At 39.5% G+C, this 19,620-nt stretch overlaps 2 protein-coding genes across 11 annotated transcripts in view; one reads left to right on the forward strand and one right to left on the reverse strand.

Annotated features, from left to right (window-relative positions):
- LOC127004345 (intraflagellar transport protein 74 homolog) overlaps positions 1-5,972 on the forward strand; it is a 20,284-nt gene extending 14,312 nt beyond the window's left edge. For all 5 annotated transcript variants that reach the window (XM_050871907.1, XM_050871909.1, XM_050871908.1 and 2 more), the window contains exons 9-13: positions 233-334; positions 1,035-1,234; positions 3,243-3,366; positions 3,683-3,907; positions 5,309-5,972. In XM_050871907.1, the coding sequence (XP_050727864.1) occupies positions 233-334; positions 1,035-1,234; positions 3,243-3,366; positions 3,683-3,907; positions 5,309-5,524 (867 nt within the window). In that variant the 3' untranslated portion in view covers positions 5,525-5,972. The remainder of the gene's footprint in view (positions 1-232; positions 335-1,034; positions 1,235-3,242; positions 3,367-3,682; positions 3,908-5,308) is intronic.
- Positions 5,829-19,576, reverse strand: LOC127004346 (evolutionarily conserved signaling intermediate in Toll pathway, mitochondrial-like). 6 transcript variants are annotated; one of them, XM_050871912.1, is made up of 10 exons: positions 19,422-19,576; positions 16,719-16,872; positions 15,305-15,494; positions 14,147-14,279; positions 13,663-13,772; positions 13,351-13,467; positions 12,131-12,235; positions 10,365-10,473; positions 7,223-7,342; positions 5,829-6,283 (listed from the first exon to the last, which is right to left on the reverse strand). In XM_050871912.1, the coding sequence occupies exons 2-10, from the start codon at positions 16,862-16,864 to the stop codon at positions 6,084-6,086; spliced, it is 1,230 nt and encodes a 409-aa protein (XP_050727869.1). In that variant the 5' UTR covers positions 16,865-16,872; positions 19,422-19,576; the 3' UTR covers positions 5,829-6,083. The 6 variants fall into 6 exon arrangements, with proteins under 6 accessions (XP_050727869.1, XP_050727870.1, XP_050727872.1 ...); XM_050871913.1 differs by having other exon boundaries at positions 19,375-19,525; XM_050871915.1 differs by lacking the exon at positions 19,422-19,576 and adding an exon at positions 19,363-19,383.
- Positions 19,577-19,620: the final 44 nt, after the last annotated feature.

Below are 19,620 nucleotides of genomic sequence, written 5' to 3' on the forward strand. Positions count from 1 at the left end.
GTTGCCATAATCAACTGCAGTTGCATGTAGCTCTTATAATGGGTGACATTGGGTGTAATTTTGTTCATATTGTATTCCTCTCTATTGAAAGTTCTGTACTCATAAAACTCCCTTCAAGATTATACAACTACATTTATATTTTCAAATGTTAAAAAGTGTTCTTATGTAAAACACAAAAAGATCTGCACCTTAAAGAAATGTATGTACATACAAGTATGTGTAATTCTCTCAGGTGAAAGAGGACAACTCGGAGATCGCCACAATGGAGCGGCAGATAAGTGAGGTGCAAGAGCAGATCAGACAGCTGCAAGATGAATGTCAGCAGATGGATCAGGTAAGGCATCATAACAGACTGCTGGCCAAAGGAATGAAGGCATTTTTCAATAAGTTATAAAAAGTACAATTCTTTAAAAGGGAATCCTCTTCAGCATCACAGATTCTTTTAAATTCAGTTGTGGTCAGGGTGATGATAATAAGAAAGTGTACTGGGTAGTAAAGTAAGGTTAATTGAAATGGGGAACATACCCTAAACTCCACATTTTGTCACTCCTCAGCTCTGTTTCTTTGGTCATTGATCGTGTGGTGGGTAAGAACCAATTACCTCAGGACACAGGGCGGGTGTGACATCCAGGTAACAACTGTTTACCTTCCCCAGGTTTACCCAGTTACCCATTTATCAGCCAGCCCAAAAGTGAGGATGAACTGATGGGTGGGCCATGCACTAACTGGGCAAGCCAGGATCAAATTCAGATGTGCAGTTTCTAATTATGGATGCTATCCAGTAAAATGGATCAATAGTTGAAGGAGAGGTGGGAGGGGGCACGTGAATGTTCAGAAAAGGGAATGTGTAGATATGGAGGACTGGTGACTCTTCAGCCATTGCCACACACTCAAGGGCATCAGAACTATGGATAGGTATAACATGTAAAAATAACGATCAGTGCATACTAATAAGTGCATAATGAAAAGAAAAAAATAGGAGTAAAGAAAAGTGGGGAGAGGCTTGGCATGTTAATAAGATATTTGTTGTACAGGAGCTGGATGAGAACAAGAGTGAGAGGAGCCAGAAGTACCGAGAACTGAGAAAGAGAGAGGAAACTATGGACCACTTTCTCTCCACCTTTGAGGATGCCAAAAAGGAGGAGCTGATTCGTCTGGAGACCTTAGAGAACAACAATGTGGCTCTTTTGGAAAAGCTTTCACGGCACCTCGCACACTTTAAGCAGCTACCCAGGTATTGTTTGTCCTTCGTGGTGAAGCATATATTATGTTCCTTTATATCACCTTACTTGCATAGGAAACAGGATGGTTGTGGTGGTGCTGCTGCTGTTCTTGCTAGAGATGATGGTAATATCTTTTACATATCCAAAAATTTATTGTTATAAATACTTTTGAAACAATGAATGCTACCTTAGGAAAATTCATTCATTTTAGTTTCATTTTAGTGTTTATCCCAATCTGCATGGTGGGTGAAAGGTAAATATATATATATTTTTTAACAGCAAAGGAGTAGCTCTAGGGCAAAGCAAATAAAGGGTAAAAAAGTTAGCTATGAACTGCTCCCTCAAGGAGGATAGAAAAGGATTCCAGAACAGAGAATCAAATTTGGTTAGGAAGGTATTTTGAAAGAATTCAAGTCATAGGAAGAAAGAAATACAGATGAAGGAAGGCTATATGGAACCCACCCCACACAAGAGATACATACTACTTCATATAGGAGCAAGCCAGGCCATATTGTTAGTATCAGTGATGGAAAAAGAATTAGTGGAGACAATACAGAATTCCTAACCTCAAGGAAGCTAACTTAGCAAGAGATGAGATATTAAGTTTCCAGTTGACATTTTGAGTTGAGGATAGACCAAGAATGTTTAGTGTAGAGGGAAACAACAGTGTGTTTTCAAAGAATAGAGAATAGTTATCTGGAGGTTGTGTCGAGTTTTCAGGTGGAGTAACTGGGGTTTTGAGGTAATGAAGGACACCAAGTTTCTTTTGTCTGTAGCATCCAGTCTTGAAATGCATAATTCCTGTGGTGAAGGTCTTTTGTTGAAAATGTGTAGTAAACAGACTAGTCATCAGAATAGAAATGGATAGAACAGTTTGTTTGGAAAGATCATTAATGAACAACGGTGGGAGATAAAACAGAATTCTGTGGAACACCACCATTGCTAGATTTAGGGGTACAAAAGTGACCATCTACCACATTGGAAATGGATCAGCCTGGAAGGACACTGGAGGTGAAAGTATATGGAGAAAGAATCAATCTCTAGGAAGGTACTTTATAAAGCTAAGACTTGCACCAGACTGCCAAAGGTTTTTAAGATCTCTAAGGCAGCAGCAAAAGTTTCACTGACATGACAGAGAGGTTGACCAGGAATCGCCTAACCCGAGAACGTCGGCAGACCCTTTTCTGGGCTTTCACGAGTCGTGGCTGTGGTACGGTGAACCCTAAAAAGGACTCATCATAAAACCCATAATTCGAGCTAATTGTAGGCCTGGGTCATTGTGGTGGGTGAGTGATCTTGAGATGGGCTTTTTTGTCATAGGTGGTGCTGTAAGGTCATGGCAGACTGAATTAGCTTTCCACACAGTAATCACTTGTCAAATTATCTAAAGTAGACAACAAGGGACTCTAGGCTCGATGCCACGCGTCACAAGACTGTTTATTTTGTAACAAACACCACCCAAAAAGAATGGAGTTTGAGTAAAAGTAAATATTTTTAACAGCTTCATGGTTATGAGAGGAGTACCCTGATGTACGTTCCATGCTCTTTTCTTTGTCTCAAAATGCAGTGTAATTTTGCCGTTTCTCGGCCACTTCTCAGCTTTCCCATAGCCAAAGCCCACGGGTTAAGAAGGCAAAATCAGCAGTAAAATGCTCTTTGCAGAATCTGTACAGGTGAACAGAAAGATGGTTAGAAGTTGATAGTTGCTGAAGAACTTATCTGGTAAGGATTGTTTGAAAAACTTTAGAAAGATAAAAAAGTATTGTTATAAGATGGTAGTTTGAAGGGTTAGAATTTGTCTTGCAGTGGGCTGTTAATGGCTGAGGATGATGATAACACTCAGTGATAAGTCAGTGTAATCATGTCATGTTTTACATTACAGTCATGTGGTTCATTTTACTCAGTGATCACTGTTTCATTGTATAATTACTAAATATTAGGAGATAGATAGCGACCTCTTATATGTATAAAGACTCTGTAATCAAAGAATCTGTGTGGCATGAAGTTATTATTTTTCAGTTCCAATGAGTTTGAAATAATGCGGTCTGATCTAGCCTTTAAGGAAGGTGAGCTGGAGAAGTCCAAATTTACAGAGCAAGGACTCCAGAGTGAGAACCTCAACCTCCAAGCAAACCTACAAAAGGTCTCTTACCTCCTTCATTACTGCACCTGTTCTGAAGCTTGTTCCTTAGAACCCTCTCAAAGTGATTATGATACCACAACATAAGTTTCCATGTGCCTTATCCATGCACTTCTTCCAAACACTCTCTTTTTCCCATCCTCTCTTTACTATGTAATAATAGAATTCTTCAAAGATGGCTTCACTTTCTCACCTGCTCCATCTCATTCACTATAGCATGCATGATAACAGCTAATACTGAAAGCCACACAATGTAGAGAATGATGGTATAATAATTCATAATAAAAGAATTATGAATTATAAAAGATAAAATTCACAGATTGAGGCTCTGGAGAGCAAAGTGCAAAAGGAGATGGAGGACCTAAAAGAAAAGTTGGCTAAGATGAACCAGGAGATTATTGAGTATTCTGACCTAGATGGACTAAGGACAAGAGCTGATGAGAAGCGTAGACAGCTGGCTCAGGATAAAGAGCAACTGGAGACCAAGAAGACTTCCATCACACAGTCCCTTCGTGAAGTCAATGATGCAGTCACTTCTCTTAAGGTGAGAAGATGGCCATTGCACATACAGTGATGGTAATTGTGTTGTCTTGTGTGTATGAATGTTTTTCATGACAGGAGGCAGTCAGGGTAGAAAAATAAAATTAAATAAATATTGCCCACTACAGCATTACTCCTAAAAAGTGGAAAAGAGAAGATCCAAAGTGAATGTTAAAATAATTGGTCTCTTTGGACTATTTTTTGCATATTTGCTCTTTGTTACTGATATACCATATTTCACGGTGTATAACGCGCACCTTTTTCACATAAAAATGCCTGAAAGTTTACCCCTGCGCGTTATATGCCGAAGGTACAAATTTTTATTGATTTTTTTTTTCCTTGTCCAATAACAACTGCAAATTTACCTTTATTATTGTTTATGATCCTTCATAGTCCATAGCTGTCTTACAATATGTTACCATAGAATACAGGGCGATCAAATAACTACTATACAAAAATGAAATCGGTGGAGGATTGCCCATGCCTTGTTGTTATCCTGCTTCTCCGTCGGCCGCCATTTGCATTGTTTTGTATGACTAAGGTGCACTGTTGCCAATTTGAGCAGTACAAGCTACATAAAAAATCATATTGGAAAAAAAAATATCCATGTGTTCATTATTAATTATTAATATTAGTGAAAATAATGGGGTAAATATGATATCAGAAACTGAACATCATGAGTCTTGTACAAGGAGTTATTTCTTGCAACACCAGCCCGGCCGCCATTTGCATTGTTTGAAAACCACACAACCACACCATCATCATCAGTATGTACAAGGATGTATTTCTCACAACATCAGCCCGACCGCCATTTTCATTGCTTTACTCAAGGACAGTTGTCAATTCAGGCAGTACAGGTTACACCAAAAATATATAAATTTTGGGAAACTGTACATCGACTATGTTCTTTAACCATACATATTTCTAAACATTTTAAGAACTATTTTTTTTTCCAAAACTGTTGTCTTAAAGTATGGGGTGCGCGTTATACGCTGGAGCGCGTTATACGCCACGAAATACTGTATGTTCTGATTCCTAAGATATGTTAAGTTGAGGGCTTATGTCATGACTGGGTGTGCCTTGGTGCTCATCTCTGTTGCCAGCAATGGGTAAGAACCCATTACCCTGTGGCACAGAACAGGTGTGACATCCGATCACCACAGCTTACCTTCCCCAGGTACCCATTTATTGGCCAGACACAGAGGAAGGATGAACAGTTGAGTGGGCTGCATGCCAACTGCCATGGCCAGGATTCAAACCAAGGCCCACAGATTTGTAGCTAGACATGCTAACCACTTTACCACAGAAGGAGATGCGTGATGCATGCATCCATATTTTGCAAATACTAATAGGTCACCAACTGAATGAATGATCAAATGTAGTGATCCTAAATATTGCCTTTCAGAACCAGCTACATGAAAACGAAACTCATACACAGCTGACTAACTTAGAGAAGAAATGGAGTCACCTGGAACAAACAAATTTTAGTCTGAGGGAGTTTGTGGCACAACGCAGAGCAGAGTCCAATTTTCTACCAGTCAAAACTCAAGCCATGAAGCTGGTAAAAGAATACAGCCATGCCCTGCAAGAGGTGGTTTTGAGTGGCTCATCCCTTATGTAAATTCTAAATTCCACCATTCTGTATGAGGGTAGGATTGAGGTAGAGAGTATCAAGGGGAGACAACCAGTGAAATGAATTAACTGAGTGGGCAAAAGATTGAATTTACTGAATAGGAGTGCTGGAGCAAGGGAAACTGGAGATGCTTCTGGCATGGCCATCGCCTTAGGGGAAGTTCCCATAATAAGCCAAGGCAGTGAAGATATTGATGTATAGTTTCTTGGGGTATGACCTATTGTTTAATTAAAAATTACTTCATATATACATAAAAATATATATGTATCAAAGAAATAAAATTATTTAAGAATATTATTTCATAATATATTTTAATAGAGACCAAGTAGTAACATGGATGAAAATTGTACACAGAAAATTCATTCACATTATATGCAGTATTTGTTGTAGTTGGTTTAAGTATTTACAAAAAAAATAAAAAATAAAAAAATAAAAATAAATAAATAAATAAAAATAGCTACATAACTGTCAATAAATTAAAACATTTAAACTCCTACTGAACTTTATACATTATGATGAAGCTCTACACTTGCTCTTTGTCCCTGAGTCATGTGTTGGTGGTAGCTTCATTATTACTCTCCTGCTGCACCTGTGTGCGGACCTTATTTTTAGTTTCTTGTGCCTCTGTGGTCATCACCTCACCGAGAGGGCTGGCCTGAGTGAAGAGCACAGGGATGCTACCCAGGCATGGGTTGGTTTTCTCCAGCAGACGGATCCAAGACAGCAAGGAGTCTCTGCCTGATGTTCCTGTTGGGGTTTAGAGATCGTTTGCATGTAAGGAGTGAGTGCTCTTAACCCTTTCATTGCTAAACGCTTGCAGCGAGCGTTAGGCGTATTTGCTGGTGGTGCTAAACGCTCGCTGCAAGCTCCACCGGCACTCAAATCTCCCGTGTATGAGAGTGTTCCAACACTAATTCTCACAACACAGGATTGCCAATTGAGTGGGTTCTTCACTAAATTTGGTGGAAAATCACATCAGCCCAGCGCGGCAAATCTACGGATGAGTAACTGGTGCATGTTCTTGCCCAATATAGCAGCATTTTTGCATTGCTTCACCTATCACCTGACTGATTCTTTAACCAAATAGTTGTAAATATTGCAGTTGGCAATACTCCCTTGCCAGAGTTTGAAAAAGAGATGTTCGCAGTTACCTCAATATGGCTGATCATCCCGCACGCACTGACGTAAGTGTTAACATTCAACACTCCCTGAACGTGCATGTACGTTCGCAAGAGAGGCATACATAACTGACTCCTATAGAACTGGACCTCCTCTTTCCAGTGGTGTTTTTGGTTTTTAGCTGTGATGAATAGTTTTTGAGATACATAGGTTAAAAGAACCCCCCCATTGGGCTCCCCAACTGCGCCTGAGGGGATAGTCGCATCCAGACTGCGCGCAAGGAAAGGGTCAAAGTTAATATTATGACCTTCAGCCATTACAAATACACTACAGAACAAAGGCCTTTCCTAACATTCTTTGCATCTCCCAGTCTAATGTTAGTGTACTCCATCCTGCTCTGGCAAATGCTCTAATTACATCTCTCAACCTAGTCCTCTGTCAGTTCTGACTTCTACAATTTCTGGGTTGCTGCTAAGTTACTTCCATTGCCCACACTGAACACATGCAATGACCAGCCCAATTCCATTTCTCATTCTTAATAGTCATTAAAATATCTTCAAATTTTACCTGTGACACATATACCCAGAATGGTCCCATCCTCTTGCTCATGCACACTGCAGGGCTGCACCAGTACTGCCTCCTCTGGCATTGGCTCACCAGAAAACCAGTGTTTGATTGAGCCAACATCTGCAAAAACATAAGGGAAATTTTCTTTAACTCATAGTGCTTAGTATGTACAAATAAGTACAGGTAACACGATTTACGTGAGTATTGTGTCCTTGAAGAGGTTGCGTAAATCAAAAACAATGTAAATCAGACAAGAGGTAGGAAGAAGAGGAAGAACTGAGCTCGGCTGTGTGGCCGTGTCGCGTATAAGTGAAAAAAACGTGTAAATTAAACATTTATTTGGATTTTGGACCCCGCGTTATTTAAAAAACGTGAAAACCAAACTCGCGTAAATCAAGAGTTGACAGCTTATAAGACGCCTGGGCTTATAAGACGCGTGGGCTTATAAGACGCACTTCAATTTGGGCAGGCATTTAAAAAAATGAATAAATAAACATGTAAACTAGTAATGTCAGGTGATGGGTTTTCGCCTGACATTCGTAGCCCTCCCCACTATCAGGTAATTTTTAAAGTTTCATTTGTATTCAGATCCTTATTAAATCCCACTGTTTTACACTTAAAAACCTTAACCCATAGAGTGTTGACTTTGGGCATGGAAATGGGTCATGTCAGGTTGCATTTTTTCTGCATTTTTTTTCCTCAAAAAATCTCCAGAAAATTACAAATCCATTGATTTTTTTTCTTTTTTTACAACAAAGGAGACAGCTCAAGGGCACAAAAAAAGTAAACAATAATAAAAAAAAGCCCGCTACTCGCTGCTCACAAAAAGAATCTAAAGAGGTGGCCGAAAGAGAGGTCAATTTCGGGAGGAGAGGTGTCCTGATACCCTTCTCTTGAAAGAGTTCAAGTTGTAGGCAGGAGGAAATACAGAAGAAGGAAGATTGTTCCAGAGTTTACCAGCGTGAGGGATGAAAGAGTGAAGATGCTGGTTAACTCTTGCATAAGGGGTTTGAACAGTATAGGGATGAGCATGAGTAGAAAGTCGCGTGCAGCGGGGCCGCGGGAGGGGGGGAGGCATGCAGTAACTGATCATTGGAGACTGCATAGTAGTTATTTTACCTATGTGGCTGGCATGAACTCAGCCTTGTGATGTCCAGTGTCACCAACTAATTATGCAAGCATTTTATTTTAGGTTTTTTCATATATGCACATGTATGTTTGTTATATAAAAAATCTGTATTCTATCATACAGTAGAACCTTGTTTATCTGGCATGATCGGGGGGTAGCTCGTGCCGGATAACCCGTTTTGCCATTGTTTTGAGACTTACTCCTACAATATTGCCAAAACTATTACTCATAGGTAGTGGAGGATGAACAGCCAAATTCCTCCTTCAGAACTATGGCAGGACTCGTGTTTTTCAAGTCTCTAGCAGATATCTAACTTCTGCTTCAAGGTAAGCACCTTGCCCTTCCTCTTCTTAATAACTTTAGGCATGTTGTTACCGAATAACAGGCCCAATGGTCCAGTAATAACGGTGGAAGGCAGTCTCGATACAGTGGCACAACACGCTGGTCTATAGCAGGTAACTCATTGGGTGTACTAGCGATGCCGCATAGTTGCCAATTCCGCTTTGGCATCCCTGGAGTAAACAATGGCAGATAAGATCTGTGCTGTTGTTTTGAGAGTGCCATTGTTTTGGATGCCGGATAAATAATGTTCTACTGTATTTACTATATACATAAAGAAAGTGTATATGAGAGGCATTATAAAAGCATATAGAATTAAAGTAAACCCTCGATATAACGGACCTGCTTATAACGGATTTCAGATATGACAGACAAGGTCAGATGGTCAGAAATCCACGGGGACCGACTGAGAATAGTTTTTGAACCTGTAACTACAATAGCGTCTGCAAGCCACCTGGCCCTCCTCCCTTTATCTGCTGCCCCATCCTTCGGTTACTGTAGTCTTTTTCAGCCCACCTGATGAAATATTTTCCTCCTCGTGGTTTCCATTCAAATGAAGAACGTATTTATACCACAAGAAAGTCTTATGGATCAATCCAGGACGTAAATGTAATGGAAAATAGCCAAGTGTTTGTGAGTGTCGGTACTGACACAGCTTTAGGGGGTCGAGGGGGACTAAGCCCCCAGTTAGGTAGGTTAGGTTAAGTTATGTTTGGTTAGTAAACTTAATCGGCACGCAGTGTGGGGCACGGAAATACACAGCACAGGATGGGACATGGCAGCGGCGTGCGTGGTCCAATTCGCGGGCCGGTATTGCAAGAAATACCTCCTCACAGAAATAAGTCGCTCTGCTGTCCATTACGCATGTGCACTGGGGGAATACACGGCAGGAAAAGCATTAATTTGCCTGGTTTTGTTCTAGTTCGTCTACTTGTGATGTTTGTGAGCGTTGAGTGAAATGTTGAAACTGTAAGCAAGTTGAACTCTCTCTGTGAGTTTTTTTGCGGCTGCAGCTGCGGGCTACAGCGGGTGTAAAACAGGCACAGAAAATTCAATCATTTATTGATTTGTGATAGAAACAGTTAACAGATTATTTCATAACACCCCGAAAACTACCCCCCAAAAAAGTTCCGTCTGCCAGTGTGAGATTGGCGCACTTGTAAAATTTTACCCATACCCGTAACAATACGGCCCCGCCGCAAAGCCCCACTGCCAACCTTATAACGGACCTTCAGCATTAACGGACTAAGATTCCCCCCAATTAGTCCGTTATATCGAGGGTTTATTGTATATAAATAAATTTCCAAACTCCTACAGTAAAGTCTCACATTTGGTGACTAATTGGTGCCTTAAAAAGCTTGTCAAATATGAATCCACCAAATGTAAATCATTATAACAACAGGAAAAACATTAATTGGTGCCAGAGCCAACATATTTTTCAGTTATTTGGTGTCAAAACCTCATTTTTTTATCATTCATTATCAGCATGCTACTTCACTGCCCCCCTCCAGCAATATCCAGCCCCCAGAAGCAACGGGGCAACTGCCATGGTCAGACCTGCTCCAGACCAGAAAGTGCTAACAATCTCTGGCCTTCTCTCCACAATGACTAATAATGGCTAATGATGATGGATATTATATTAAAAAAATTCCTTAAAAAAAAAATTTCACTAACCATCAATGACCTTTCTACTGGGTGGAGGTGGCTTGGGTTTGGCCTCTGCTCGCAGGATGAAGTAGCCAATGGACTTGTTACGCAAATGTATCCGGAAGGGACCCTCAACCTGCAAACACAAACCACTTCAGGTAAATCCTTAACCTCTTCAGTTCAGTGATGTACTGTCTTTACGGCATACTATAATAGTCTACCATAATAAAAAAACAGGTTTGTAGCTGTTTTCTGTGGTTTGTCATCTTCAGAAAATTGTTGTGAATGACTTACCTATTCATGCTGAAGTGACAATGAAGCCTGTTATATTGTTTGGGAGAAAGAGGAGAGGCAGTGTTGTGGGGCTGTAATTGTGGCAGGGGGCGGAGGTGAGATACGTCTCTCTCTCTCTCTCTCTCTCTCTCTCTCTCTCTCTCTACTCTCCATCAATCTATCTATCTAGATGGATAGATAGATTAGGGGAATGGATCCAGCAGAGAGAGAGAGAGACCTCGCTTCTCTAACTTAATTCATTAGTCATTACTAAAGGCTGTTGTTTTAATACTGAAACCATTTCCCCATAAGAATTAATGTAAAAATGTTATGTAACAGAACCAATAAGTTGTACCAAGATGGTGATCAAAGGCCCCACTGAGCTGTTATTTGGGGATTATGCGGGGGGTGAGGTGGGGAGTTTGTAAATAAAGCAGGAGACGTAGTTATGAGTGTGGCCAGTGTCACCTTTTCTGCATCTTCTTACATTCTATGAATGTTTCGTTCAACTATGATTGCTGCTCCTGGTAAATAGCCTCCTGTAAGAGCTACTGAGGAGGTATTGTGAGGGGGCTGTTATGTGGGATGCCATTTAGTAGCACTCAGCTGATGTGGCTCATCCACCCCCTTCCCCCACCCGCCGGAAGTTGTGTGACTAACGAGTAAACCAAATGCACAGCTGTCAGCAGTTCATGATCACTGAAATCAGTCTAGTCCTCAGGATTAACAAGGCTGAGCGGGCAACAGGGGCATCACATGCCTGCGTTCAGTACACCTCTTAGATGCACAACTCCCTGCAGGTGGGGAGTGAGCCAAACCAGACAGTGGAACAGTGCGCAACAAAATGGCATTTCACACAATAACTCCCTCACAATATTCCCTCAGCAGCTCTTACAGGCGCTATTTACTGGAAACAGCAATTGTAGTTGAACTAAACATTTGTAAAAGGTGAGAAAATGAGAAGGGTGACACTGGCCACTCACACCCATGTATGGCATATGCTCTGTTTACAAACTTCCCCATCTACCCGCACAACCTCCCCAAACAATGACTTGTTCGGACCTTTGGTTAACGCTGCGATCCTGGTACAACTTATTAGCTCTGTTACGTAATGTTGCACAAAGTGGCATGGCTAACAGCATCCCTCTCACTCAACAAATCCTTGAGCTGTTGTGACACACCACTCATTCCTCTCAGCCAATGGGATCATTTTAAATAGTTCCACAGCTTTGGTTAATAGTTATTAAACTCAGGACTATTTCTATCCTCTCATCAGACTTGAAATCACATCAGAAAACTGCTAGTCATGAGGCCCCAGTGTATGTTTATAAGTTCTACAATTTCTGTATCAAATTCACTTCTACAGTACCAAAACTAATAAATTTTATTGAAATAACAATTCAGTTTAGCACATAGTCAATTTAGTATGAATTTCTTTTGTACCCATCTTGTATTAAACTGTCATTCTACTGTACTACTTTTCAGATTGATTTCTAGATTTCAAAAAGAACAGAGCTTACCTTGATAGGTTCCCCAGGAGGGTGTTTCTGCAAGAGTTCCTGCTGCTCTGTGCTCTGGCCACTTACAATCCATGTGTCCTCAACTGCATCCTCCACTTCACTAGTCTGTTGAAAGGAAAAAACATGCACAAGGAATAACCAATTTGAATACATTTGCATGGCAGTTGCATATAAAAGATTCTAAATAGAAAATTTCATATAAAGAAATTGGAGGATAGGAAGGATGGAAAGCTATGGTCTCTCCCCTCTCACTACCTAACTTGATTGGGAAGTGTATTATCATAGGCCAATGATGTTTTTGTTAACTGATACTATCACAACCCTATCAATACAAATTTTTTGATAAACGAGCTATGTAACTACTGTTTCACCCCAGTTTTCAATTTTATTTAAACTATTGTAGATACTAAGTATCAGTTTTCATTCCTGACTTATGATTATGATAATGCACTTCTCTAAACAAAGTTGCACAATTGAAGGAGAGGAAGCAGACTATCCCTGTATCCCATGTGCTGATTGATTATAATTTTCTCCAGTGAAAATTTTCATTGAAACTTCAGGAGTATTCACCCTGGACCTTAAAATATGGTCGGGAAGATTCAATGCCAGCCTGAATATTGTGTGGGAGTTAAGAAACATATTTATTCCATGGAATACATGGAAGTGGGTGCCATGAACAGGATTCATGGAACATTTTGTGGCTGCTGCAATACACATTCACATATTGAGATGTCATTAAACTTAGTCCACCACTGTACCAGATGCTGGCTGTAATGACTTCATCTTTGATTTCATTGTTTGATGAAAGTCTTCCTAGAAGTAAATATCAAACTTATACCTTTTTAAGTACTGAAATTTGAAAAAAAATATCCTAGCAAGCAGTGCACAGCTGATGACCAACACCAATACTTGAGTTTGACCAAGTGAACCAACTGAATGTAAGATGAATGAACACCAACTGAACCAAAGGGTGCCAATACAAATGACACTCTGGAGTTACCAACTCCCACACCAAGACCATGAACAGCACCAAAACAATACATTGTTTACCATAAGTGGTCATCATCACAGAGCACTGTCTATAGGATTAGATTAGGCATACAGATAATTCTACATTTGGCACTGAAGATGCACCCCATTTTTTTGTCCTATTTTCAGAAAAAGTGCGTCCTCAACGCCGGCAAATATGGTATATCTCAAGAAAATCTCCATAAAATCACCTGAAATACAGTGATGGATGAGGTAGGATCAACTGTACACATGCGTGCCACTGCTATCTTTGCCAGCTCAAAAGCATCATCTGGAACAATCGTAGGGAGAATCCATGGTGAGGCGTTCTGGAAAAGGAAAAATTAGATGACAAATTCACATGAAATGAAGAGGTGGATTTTTTCCAAATTAACTTTTATTATTCACAACTCACAAGTAGAAATAAAAATTAAAATGCAAGAAGTCCACAAAAAAATTCTAGATTTTTAGCAGTCCACAAGAAAGTAAAAGAACAAAATATAGGTTCATAAACACCGCCTCACCTTAAGCTTTGGCATCCAGTACATCATACGGCCATACTTGCGCACTGGGTGACTCTGCTTCCCAAATGTGTTTCTCAAGATGTGCTCCACCTCTGAGTCAGGCATTACTCCTGCAATGGGCAGTAAGTCAACATTCTCTTTCCTTTTTAATTCTTCACCAGCTTCATTTTATGTGCATCAAGAGAAGCAATTGTCTTACTAACTTTATGGTGACACACACTTAAGTAACTTTTCCCTTAACAATAATCTTTATATAAAAAAATAGATGGCAAGGTGCATGACAAAGTTTGTGAATATGTAGCATGACTATTGCTGAACAATCCTCCTCCATGTTTCTGCTTGTTTAACCTGCATAATTGGGAGATAGGGAATCCATGATTTATGACACAATCACATAATGAGATATAACTGATTATTACTGGCTTCTCCTCAGACACTTTAATATCTGAGAATCAATGGTTTAAAAGGAGCAAGTGTATCTTACCATTTGTCTCCATTTGCTCCAAACAGTCAATGGCACACTGCTGTTGCTTTGGGTAGTGCATAAACTCTTGTTGAAAGACATTCCTTGGAATCATTTTTCCTTTTGGCATCAAATTCAATATTTTTTTGTAAACCTGAAAAAATGTAAAGTTTTATAAATAAAGGCAAAGAATTTTCTTTGGATTTGCAGAAACAAAACCTTCATCATCATCGTTATCCCTCCTCAACTGATAAATAATTTACAAATAGATTACTTTTTAATTGTTCAGAATTGACTATCTAGAGTGACATCACTTGGTGTCACTAATGATGTATTCAAAGCAGGATTGTGGAGTTAGAGGGATAAAATTACAAGTCCAATTCCAGCTCCAAAAATGCATAAACCTTCTACTCTGTCTCCAACACAAATTCTTTTTCTTTTTCCAATTCTGCTTATCACTTGAGGAGTGACAAAGACTTTTTTAATCCTTTGTAACAAATATCCATACAATATCCATTCCCCCCTCCCCCCCCACACACAACTGAGCAGCCACTGACCAAAATGGACATGAACTTGAGCTTGGCCTGCCTCACTAGCAAAACAAAAAGCATCTTTCCTGGATTGAAAGTATCAGGATAATGTCTGTCTCCTGCTAGGCAAAACAACTGTACAGTTGTTTTGGGAGACAAGAAAGTATGAATATTGAAGATATTTCGTTTGGGAATGAGATTTGAAGAGGTGGAAGACCAGTGTAAACAAACTTTGGAGTTAGTAAAGACTGGGTGTGGAAACAATATTAAAAAGTTTGTATCACCATATAGAACACTGATGCCTGGTGGAGTGGGAAGGTGAGGTATTATAGGCAAGAACTTTACAATTAAGTTGGATAAAAGTATATAATTAGACAGGACAACATGAGATTAACTAATATGCTGTATATTAGCACTAGGTAAATACCACGGCACAATCTTTCCATTTGACTTGCATACTGTTTCCTCAATCATGGTCTTGTATTAATTATATTGTTTTAAGTGAGTTTAAGTATACTTCCTTCCACCCTGTAGCTACAAGAAACAGAGTAAATGATGATACAGTACACATATACTGTACAATTACGACCATCAGAAAAATCCTGACCTCGTACCCTGCTCTAAATACACGTCTATTTCAGGGCATTACCTCCAAGTCTTTATGCACGCCATACTCCTCCATAAGAGCGAGGGCGCTGTAGATAAACTCAACATGACCCCGAAGGTGTGGGCCCTTTTGACCGAACACATCACAGGCAGCCAGGAAGGTCTTCTTTGTGCGCTCCTCAGAGTTGAAGAAGCCCCTCACAGTTAATGAGGTTTTCTCCAAGGGATCATCTCTGAGGATAGAAAGAACTCTGGGCTAGGAATCTCAGTTAACTACTTCATTATATAAAAGAATAGTTTACATTTGGGATCACTATTGAAAAATATTTTCTATCAATCCCTTAAGCCTGCATGTATTTTATAAAATACAGTTTTGTTGATGGGCTCAAACTACCAGCAAGGATGCATTTTAGGTATGATGAGCACTGCTGGTCAGACTGCTGTTGACAGCTTAGTAAAAACCAGCATGAACATCTTTACTCTTTACCCATACCCAGGGGCGGATCCAGAAAATCAATTTGGGGGGGGCCCACTGGTAAAATTTCATGAGTTAGCGACAGTCTCAAAACAGTGAAGACCAATGGATAGTGATGGCGGTTCTTTGCTTAAAATCCGCAGCTCCCGAGCAATCAACGTATATGTGACAAATGAATTTTTCTTGTATCTATATATGAAGTGCAATCAATATTTAAGCTGGCAAGCAATAACAAGAAACAATTCAAATTGTACATCTGACCAGTAAAAACGCAGATCAAATCATCACCATTTGAGCATTCGAAGAAAACTAAACGTTTATTTCGATATGTAAGCAGCAAGGGTGATCATAATACAGGTCATATATAAATTACAAACCTAACCTTTACAAAAAAGAGCTAATATGTAAAATTAGACACAGCTGAAGATAAAAAGGAGTTCTAATAGGGCTTCTTTTACATGGGATTGAGGTAACACATTTGCAAAGATTGGCTGATCTAAAGAAATATATTTACAAATTCCCAAGTATTCAACAAGTGCCTCACTAAGCAAAGAGTAGTCAGCGTTTTTTTTGCCGAATTTGCTTATATTCCCATTATTATATTCCCACCTTGTCTGCTCCCATTAGTGTTAAAACAATAGTTACAATCACATACATCATCATCTATAAGGTAAATGGATTCAAAAGAGACAAAATTTGTATAGACATTTTCAGTGGTTAGATTGTGGGTAATCTTAGCAAAACAACTATTTGGTCATGTGTACAACCTTCCAGCAGACCAGTTGTCTACCCTCGGCGGGACATATGAATAACAATTTATTTTATTCATTAACGTAAACTTCGACTAACAACCAATTCGACTTACAACCAGCCTATCGGTCCTGAACCCGTTCATAACTCAAGGACCACCTGTATACGTAACACTTTTCCAACAGCAAAATGTTTACGAATGTTTAACCTGCACTAGTTCCTAACATCCTACCTTGTGGCATGGATGGCTGTTTTTGTGAGATTCCTTTTACTGCCATGCTGAAATAATGGGGCACTGGAAAGGCCTGCCCTCCAACTTTGACCCCAAACACCAGAAATGACAAATCTGCGCCACAAGGCATGTAATGGTACTGCCATCTTCACACCTGAAAAAAATATCAGATGAATTAAATAGCAACTAAAAGAGATCACAGCATGTATTTACCTATTTGCATTTATACCTATTTGTAATCTACCAGGCTCAAGCTAAGCTCTAATAGTTCCGTCTCCATATCTACATTCATCCAGCCTTTCCTTCATTTGTTGGACACTGCTCGCCTCCACCACCTCTTCCCGCAAGCTGTTCCATGTGTTAACACTTCTATGTGGAAAATTATACTTTTTCAAGTCACTCAAACAGGTTCCTTTATTAAGTTTCTTTCCATGTCCTTTCAGCCCCTGTGTTCTCACAGTTGAGAAGAGATCATCTCTATCCACCTCATCAAACTTATTTACCAACTTATACAGCATGATCAGATCTCCTCTCCCTTCTTTGTTCCAATGTCGTCAAGTCCATCTCCTTCAATCTGTCTTCATACATCACATTTGAGAGTTCTGGGACCATTTTAGTTGCAATTCTCTGTATCCCTTCCAACTTTCTGATATCTTTCTTTTTGTGAGGCGACCACACAACTGCAGCATATGCAAGTTTTGGTCTTATTAATGTTGTTATTATTTTCTTCATCATTTCTTTGTCCTTAAAATGGAATGATACCCTTATATTTTGCATCATCCTGTAGGTTTCTCCAAATAGCTTGTTTATGTGCTTTTCTGGGGATAGTGTGTCTTGCATCGTTACTCCCAAATCTTTTTCTTCATGTACTACCTTTAAGTTTTCTTCTCCCATCCTATATGTTTTTCTCGGTCTTTTTTTTTTTTTTTTTTTTTACTTTTCCCCATTTCCATAACATGGCATTTGTTTGCATTAAATTCCATCTCCCATAACTGGCTCCATCTATACACTCTATCCAGGTCTTTTTGCAGTTCTTCACAGTCTTCCTCTGTCCTCACTTTTCTTATTAACTTTGCATCATCTGCAATAAGGCTCATAAAACTTTTTATACCCTTCGGCATATCATTTATATATATTATGAACATTATTGGTGCCAGAACTGAACCTTGAGGAACTCCACTCTCTACTCTCCTTTAATTTGATTTCTCTTCCCTAATCACCGTCCTCATTTCTCTTCCTGTTAAGTAATCCTTCATCCACTCGATAACCTTTCCGCCCATTCCTCCCCACCACTGTAGTTTCCAGATTAACCTTTTGTGCGGAACCTTGTCAAAAGCTTTTTTCAAATCAAGATATACACAATCAGCCCACCCTTCTCTCTCTTGCACCACGTCTATTGCTCTTGAGTAGAAACATAGTAAGTTGGTGACACAATTTCCCTTTCCTAAATCCAAACTGTCCATTATGTATTATGTTTTCCTTTTCTAAATGTTCGACCCACTGTTTTTTTATTATACTTTCACAAATCTTGCACATAACACTTGTCAAAGAAACTGGTCTATATTTAGTGGTTCAGTTTTATCTCCACTTTCATAAATTGGTACAATGTTCACTCTCTTCAACTCTAAGGGCACTTTTCCCGTATTTATAGAGCATGTTATTATGTCATAAAGTGCCTCCAATAATTCATTTCTACACTCTTTTAGCACTTGACCAGAGATTTCATCCAGTCCCATAGCTTTTCTTTCATCTAAGGTTTTCATCCATTGTATCAGTTCCCCTTTCTCAACCTTTACATGATTTAGTTTCCCTTCATTGCAATTTTTGAGACCCCAGTCAAAGTCGGTTTCTTTCGTAAACACTTTATGAAAATTTTTATCTAATAATTTCTGCAATTCCTTTGTCCTTTTCGTGAATACATTTTTTTTTATTAAGATTCGTTTTGGTATTGTGCCAGTATTTCATTACCTACCTTATGAAACATCACTAGCTCATCATATATCTTTTCTACAAACATTCAACAATCATGGAAACGCTTTCAAAATCCAATTCAAGGACTATTTATTGTTGAAAATAGGGGATAATATTCACGAAACTGCAGCCTCCTCTGGCGGCGGCTGTGGCGGAGGTGCAACCGGTGTTGCAAGAAATACCTCCTCGCAGAAATAAGTCGCATATACATGTGGGGGGGGGGGGTCCAGGGGGGGAGCCCACCCTAAACCCTCTGCGAGCTATTTTGCGGCGGCGTCAGCGGCACCGTCGCCGCGGCCGACGCCAGAGGAGGTAGCGCTTTCGTGAATATTATCCCCTATTTTCAACAATAAATAATCCTTGAATTGGATTTTGAAAGCGTTTCCATGGTTGTTGAACGTTTGTAGAAAAGATATATGAAAAGCTAGTGATGTTTCATAAGGTAGGTAATGAAATACTGGCACGGTACTAAAACGAATCTCTACCTTTTTTTATTTTAGCCTTTCCACTCTTTCATTTCTTTTTAACTTCCCGTTTACGAATTTATAAAACATTTTCGGTCTTCTTTACATTTAAAAACTATTCTTCTTTCAAATTTAGCTTCCTCCTCTGTCGATTTTGACCTGTATCGCTTCGTGGGTTCTCCTCTGCTTGATCCTCTCTTCTACGGTACTTGTTCACATACGTTGTTTTTCAATGGCGTTACACTGTTGTTTGTTTATCTATGAATACCTCTTCTTCTTGGATGTTTTATGGAGCTAGTATGGTTGTTGTTGGGTGTTTTTATGGAGCTAGTTAGGCTGTGGGGCCAAAGCCGCTAGAGTTAGGCTGTGAATAAGGTCTGCGGTGGTTTGTTGTTACTGATGATGATGATAGTTGGTGTGCAGGTATTTTCAAAGATTCTAACGAAGCCTACTTATAAACGAAAAAA

The sequence above is a fragment of the Eriocheir sinensis genome, chromosome 28 (genome assembly GCF_024679095.1).
Source record: "Eriocheir sinensis breed Jianghai 21 chromosome 28, ASM2467909v1, whole genome shotgun sequence".
NCBI lineage: Eukaryota > Metazoa > Arthropoda > Malacostraca > Decapoda > Varunidae > Eriocheir > Eriocheir sinensis.